The 6,768-nt window shown below is 27.7% G+C and overlaps 1 protein-coding gene and 1 long non-coding RNA gene across 3 annotated transcripts; one reads left to right on the forward strand and one right to left on the reverse strand.

The window, feature by feature from the left end:
- Positions 1-237: 237 nt before the first annotated feature.
- Positions 238-1,068, reverse strand: LOC114164802 (uncharacterized). Its single transcript, XM_028049570.2, has one exon. The coding sequence runs from the start codon at positions 985-987 to the stop codon at positions 427-429; it is 561 nt and encodes a 186-aa protein (XP_027905371.2). The 5' UTR covers positions 988-1,068; the 3' UTR covers positions 238-426.
- A 1,365-nt stretch (positions 1,069-2,433) lies between these two features.
- Positions 2,434-3,681, forward strand: LOC114181663 (uncharacterized). Of its 2 annotated transcripts, XR_003603887.2 has the most exons (5): positions 2,434-2,569; positions 2,636-2,682; positions 2,812-2,880; positions 3,092-3,434; positions 3,574-3,681. It is a non-coding gene; the product is annotated as an uncharacterized LOC114181663 (long non-coding RNA). The 2 variants fall into 2 exon arrangements; XR_003603886.2 differs by lacking the exon at positions 2,636-2,682 and having other exon boundaries at positions 2,464-2,569.
- The last annotated feature ends 3,087 nt before the right edge of the window (positions 3,682-6,768 follow it).

A 6,768-nucleotide genomic window follows, 5' to 3' on the forward strand; every position in this document is an offset into this window, starting at 1 on the left:
TCTATTGATTTCAAAATTATCAAGAAATGCACGTGTGACTACTCAATATATTAATTATATTATTTCGCCATCTTAAGAAAAAATATGTTATCATGAAAGAAGGATCGACAGTTATACGATAATAAATTTTTGTTGTTAAAATTAAAAATTGGTATTTTTCCAATACCACTGTGTATCTATTAGTATCATCACTGTAAAAGTATGAAAAAGTAAAGTTAAGGAGAGAAGAAGGAAACGTTTTGTGTAATTTCTGAAACACTCTTATTTATTTATCTGTTGAAGAATGCCTTCATGTTGTAGCACAAAGAAGAGAAAGAAAGAAAAAGTAGGGCAACAACATGCAGTTTAAGATTTTGATGCAAAAGATGAAGAAAAGAGTTACAGAGATGGATGCATGCACCGCAAAAACAGCAGAAGCGAAGGGTTTTAGAGTTTGATGGGATTAAGAAGGAGATTGGTAACGGTGATGGCAATGTTGCATAACTTGTGGAAGGCAACGATTTCAACGGAAAGAATGTCTTCATCGCCAGGAATGGAGGCATTGCAGGTGTCGATTGCAGCCAAGGCAGCTTTGAGCCAAAGTTGTATTTCCCCTTTGGAATCAACCTTGAGAGCGTCAATGGAGTCCTCCATCTGGGTCTCTGCATTCAAAATGGTCTTCTTGCAATTAGACAAACCTTGTTGGACATCAGGACTGATTTTATTGTCGTCGATCAAAATGTTGGTTTCGCCGAGGATCCCAGAAGCATTGGTGGCAGCAACCCTAAGAGAAATGATTGTCAAGTCTCTCAGGTTTGCGTTAGGGCTTCTGTAAGGATCCGAAGAAAGAACCTCAATGCAGAGGTTTCTGGTTGCAGAAAATGTGCATACCTTTTGAATTAAACTTTTGCCTTGAAGAGTTTCGAGTGTTTCAAGTGCTATTGTCTGGTGTGCCATTGCAACTGTGCACAAAACCAACACCCAGAAGAATTTTAAAGAGTGTTCCATTTTGTGTTTGGAATGAAACTTAAAGTTTTTCTTCTTCTGGGGTTTGGTTTTGTGTGTTCCGAACCAGGACGAGGAATTACTGAGCCTAGGGCAAAGATTTATAGTAATGTCTCCTCAATTCTTCATACCTAATTAAGAAATTATTGTTTGTTCAATTCTTAATTTAACTATATTTGTTTTGTGTGGTTATTATTACGTGTTCCTCTCTCTTTTTTCGGATTCTTTAATGAATATCTGCAACTACATTGATCCATATCACATATTATTGTTGTTATTATTGTTATTAATATTATAAGTATTATTAATCATATTAATATATAATATATTAATATTATGATTATATATGATTGTTGTTATTATCAAATTTATTGATAATATTAGTCCATTATCATCTTTTTTTATTGACAAGTGTCATAAAGTTTAGTTTTTTCGTTATTTTAAAACTGTTTAACAAAAGGATCCAGATTCAAATTCTACAAAAACCAATTTGTTTTTATTTTTTCATTTATTTATAATTTCAACTATAATATTAATTATAAATAATATTATTATTTGTAATATTTTTATAATTATTATTATTTATAATTATTAATAATATTATTGTTTGTAATATTTTTATAAGTATTATTATTATTATTTGTAATTATTATTAATATTATTATTATAAATATTATTTGTAGTGATAGTATTAAAATTATAACCAATGTTAATATAATAATAATAATAATAAATATTATTATTATTATATGTTACTATTATGTATTATTATTATTGGTATTATTAACATTATTATTATTATTATTATTATTATTATTATTATTATTATTATTATTATTATTATTATTATTATTATTATTATTATTATTATGAGTAAAGAAGTATTAGAAAAATTATTAACTATAATATATGAAAATTAATAGTCAAATTATTAGTATTATTACTATTATATTTTGTTATTATGAAAATTATTAACATTATTAGTAATAAAAAAATTATTATTGTTATTATTATTGTTATTAATATTATAAGTATTATTAATTATATTAATATATAGTATATTAATATTATAATTATATGGTTGTTGTTACTATCAAATTTATCGATAATATTAGTAGTAAAAATATTAGTATAGTTTTACTTATAATTTCAATATATAATATATTAATCTTTTTAAATATTATGAAAACAAAAAACTAGAAAAATTTATTATTAATAATAAAATTATTATTATTAGTTTTAATGATATTATTATTAATAAAATTATTATTATTATTGTTATTATTATTTATTGTTATTACACTACAAAAATATGTATTTTTAAAAGGGGTTTATTAGTTGGGATTATTATAACCTCCACTAAAAAGTAGACATAAAAAGAGGTTTTGGTAATCCTGGCTAAATACTTGAGGTTTTTTAAGAAACCCAGTAAAAGTTGGATTCTATTTTATTTTTTATTTTTGCTGTTTGCATATTTTTAATTTAGTATTCGGACGCTCTTCCTCTCCCTCTGAAAGTGTTCTCTTAAAGGAAGCAACAACTTTCAAGCGCGCATCCCTACTTTCTCTTTCGATTGAAGCTCAAGGTAATAAATTTTTCGTTTTTCATGCTTTCTCTTTTCATTTCATCACACTTTCTCTTTCGATTTCAGCTTTCATCTTTGTCATTGCATCACTACGTGATCTGCGTCGTTTTCAAGTTCGATATAATCTCCATGTCACTTTCGATTTCAAGTTCGATTTAGATTCAATTTCAATTTCAATTTCAATTTCATCTCACTGCATCATCTGCCCTAACTCGGTTATTATTTTTCCTGCCCTAACTCAGCGTTGTCAAGTTACAACACTGACCATGCTACAGCCACAACCGGAGTATGATGCTCGTATATCAAAATAGGTATTTTTTTTTTTCAATTCATACACCAATTTAGTTTCTCACAATGTTCAGTTTGCACTCACTCCTAATTTTTCTTCATGATTTTCGATTTAAATGTGCGTGGTTTAAGTTTCTCTATGTGATGTGTGCATGAGTGTTCCACACTAACATGCTCAATAATCCCTTCTACTTTGATTGACATAATTTTCTTACGTGGTTTTTTTACCGTTAGGCTCTAGAGCTTCAAGTCAAGGTGACAACCAAATGTTTCTCTGATGTAGAAGTTAGGGGTGAGGTTGTGGGAAGAATTGTTTTGGGCCTATTTGGAGAAGATGTTCCCAAAACAGCTGAAAATTTTAGTGCTTTGTGCACAGGCAAGCAATCAAGTTTTTCTACAGCATTTTTCTTGTTGTCGTTGGATTTCTACTTTGGAATGGATTGTGTAACTTTGAATTTTATATATCAAGCTGGATAATCTTCTAACATGTGAGAAATGATATGGTTACAAAGGAAGCTCCTTCCATCGTATAAACAAAGATTTCATGATTCAGGGAGGAGACTTTACGGAAGGAAATGTGAGTTATACTTTTGTATGTAGGCCTACATATTTTTATTGATGAGTACATTTACTTTCCAACTGAGATGCAATGTATATGCATCAAAGAGGCTAATGAATTTTATTCTCACTTATAATGTGCTCTTATTTTGCTGCAGGAACTGGTGGAATTAGTATCTATGGTCCTAGTTTCAAGGATGAGAGTTTTACCTATATATATATATATATATATATATATATATATATATATATATATATATATATATATATATATATATGTATATTGTGGCTTGTGGCTTGATAGTAATATTTAACTATAAATTGTTTATAGTGATTGCCTGATTGGTATTTAAAATTTAGTTTAGGTTTCTTTTCCAATTTAAATTTCAGTTTAATTAATTTGCTTACATTTCTAGTTTCAACACTTTCTTGCAATGAAGCATACTGGTCCTAGAGTTTTAAGCATGGCAAATGCTGGTCCTAACACCAATGGTAGTCAATTTTTCATTTGCACTGTAAAGGTGAGAGACATGTACTGCCCCTTCTGATTTTTTCCAGTTACTGATAGATAAAATTTAATAAAAGTAAAGTCAAAATTCTAATCAAGCCTAACATCAAAATTTTTCAGTAAGTTGTTTCTGATTTGGACATCATTGTATCATAGTGACTAACAATAGCAAAATCTTTGATATATATTAATTTTGCACCAACTGATAGATTTAAAGCATGGATGTTTTGGTTGGTTGTGATTACATGAACATTGGGATCCTAAGTCTTAAATTTCATGTTGATTGCATTCACATAATAACAATGATTTTATTAGTTTATTTAAGATGGATTAGAGAGATGATTGACATGGACAATTTAAGTACCTAACATAACACAATGCATTAGACACCTGCAAAGGGACACATTCTATTACAATTTAGATTTCAATTTTGAGAGTTGAAAAGCATTTTTACTTCATGTAATGTACTTTTTGGGCTAAGAAAAAGTAATGTACCATGACAGTCATCAATTAATTAGTTTGCTTTAGCTTAATGATGCAACTTTCACACGAGACATGTCCTTCCTGATCAAGACAGTAAATTTTAAATAAATTCTTCAACTTCTAATAGCAAAGAGATAATAACAATTCCCTATAAACCGAAGAGATTCATATAAAAAAATTTAAGCTACAGAGAGATAATGTTAAAATTGGGTGCCGTGAAACTACTACTCTATGAAGATGAATTCAAAAGTCAAAGAAAAGATCAACTGTTATGCTACCGGTGGATTACAAACTTCTGTGGAGGCTGTCTTACTGGTTTGTTGCTTCTTTCTTTTGTCACTTTCTTCTTTATGATTTTTATTTTGTTAAAGGATCAATTTCTTAAGAATATTATGCAACTAGTGGTGTATTTAGAAATATTTTGGATTCTGTTTCTGAATATTCTTACCTTGCCACGTAATGTCTATGTTCTGTTCAAAACTTACTTTTGTAAGTAAAATTTGAAACATTTTATTGAAAGATTGAGATTAGGGAAGGGTCGATTCACTTAACTTTTCTTCTAGTTTATGGGTCTTTTTGTATGAATGTCTCTAAAATACTTTTAAGAAAAGAAAAGAAAATATATAGATGTTCTGATATTAGCTTCTTCATACTCAAGTTTTTAATCATAAATAAACTATTGAAAGTGCTTTATTTTTTTCATTTATTTACCCAAAGAAATCTTGTTTGATAATCTTTAACTTAGCTATTGGGAGTTTGATCTCAACAAATTTTACATATGGGTCAGAGTTTTTTTCAATATGATTCTGAACTGAGTACATAATGCTATTGTATCAGGTTGAGTTGTTCAAACATCCACACTTGTTGATTTTGCAAGTAAGAAATTCCATCTATAAACATCCCGGTGGTAGATTATGGTCAGGCAAATGCATCTATCAACCAACTAATTAACAATAATTATGAAGAAATGAAGGTTGGACTGAGAGACTTGAAACTGAAACAAAAGTCATAAATTTTTTTAGTGAGTGAAGAACGTGTTGAAGAAATGTCAAACCGAAATGTTTGGCTATATATAGATTGGTGAAATGGTAACCAAAATAGTGGGTACGGTTTTGAATGTATGTTCTCTCTTGCTTCAAAGTTCAAATTGGCAATAGTATGTTTATACAATATGAATGGAGTTAGCTAGGCATATTATTTATTTAATATGTTTCTATAATATTTTATGTAAAACTTACTGCACATTCATTATATTTTAATACATTTTTTCTGTTATTTGTTTATCCATTTTTTATTGTAGAAATATATTTGGTTACATTTGAGTTTTGAGGAAATTGATTTGGACCAGTCCAATTTTCTTAATTGAACAAAAAATATTGGAGAGGGAGTAATGGGGGTTTTGTAACCCCAGACACTAATAGGGGTTTTGTAATCCCCGGCAATAATAGGGGTTATGAAAACCCCAAGCAGTAGTGGGGGTTTTGAAAACCCCAAGAAGTAGTGGGGGTTTTGAAAACCCCAAGCAGTAGCAGAGGTTTTGAAAACCCTAGACAAGTTGCGTTTTTCAGGGATTATTAAAAACCTCCGGTAATCTATTAGTCACGCTGGTTCTTCAAGGGGAATTGCAAACCCCGGGTAAAATCATTGGTGGCGGTTAAAACCTCCAGAAACGCCAAATATAACCCCCACTAAAAACAATTATTTTTGTAGTGTACTTATCATAAATAATATTAATATTATTACTATTATTTTAATTTTGACACAAGATTATATTTTAATTATTTACATTTTTATTATTTAGATCGTAGTATTTAAATACACATTTTATTTTTATATACTACGAGATTATATTTTAATTACTTGTATTTTTGTTTTCTTTGTTGTGCATTTTTGTTTTCTTTGTCGTTGGTGTGTCTTTTCATTTGAATAATTAGTTGAATCCAAAAAAGTAGTTACTAAAATTTATTTTTATTTTTTTATTTATTTCTATTTCAATTATAATATTAATTATTAGTAATATTATTATTTCTAATATTTTTATAAGTATTATTATTTGTAATTGTTAATAATATTTTTTTATATATATTATTTGTAGTGATAATAGTAAATTATAACCAATATTAATACCAATAATAATAATTATTATTATTATTATTATTGGTATTATTAATATTAATATTATTATTATTATTATATATTATTACGAGTAAAGAAGCAATTAAAAAAATTATTAACTATAATATGCGAAAATTAATACTTAAATTAGTAGTGAAATTATTAGTATTACTATTATATTTTGTTATTGTGAAACTTATTAACTATATTAGTAATAGTAAAATTATTAATGTTATTATTATTATTA

Source organism: Vigna unguiculata, chromosome 9 (genome assembly GCF_037176805.1).
Source record: "Vigna unguiculata cultivar grain cowpea cultivar isolate G323 ecotype 2 chromosome 9, ASM3717680v1, whole genome shotgun sequence".
Taxonomy (NCBI): domain Eukaryota; kingdom Viridiplantae; phylum Streptophyta; class Magnoliopsida; order Fabales; family Fabaceae; genus Vigna; species Vigna unguiculata.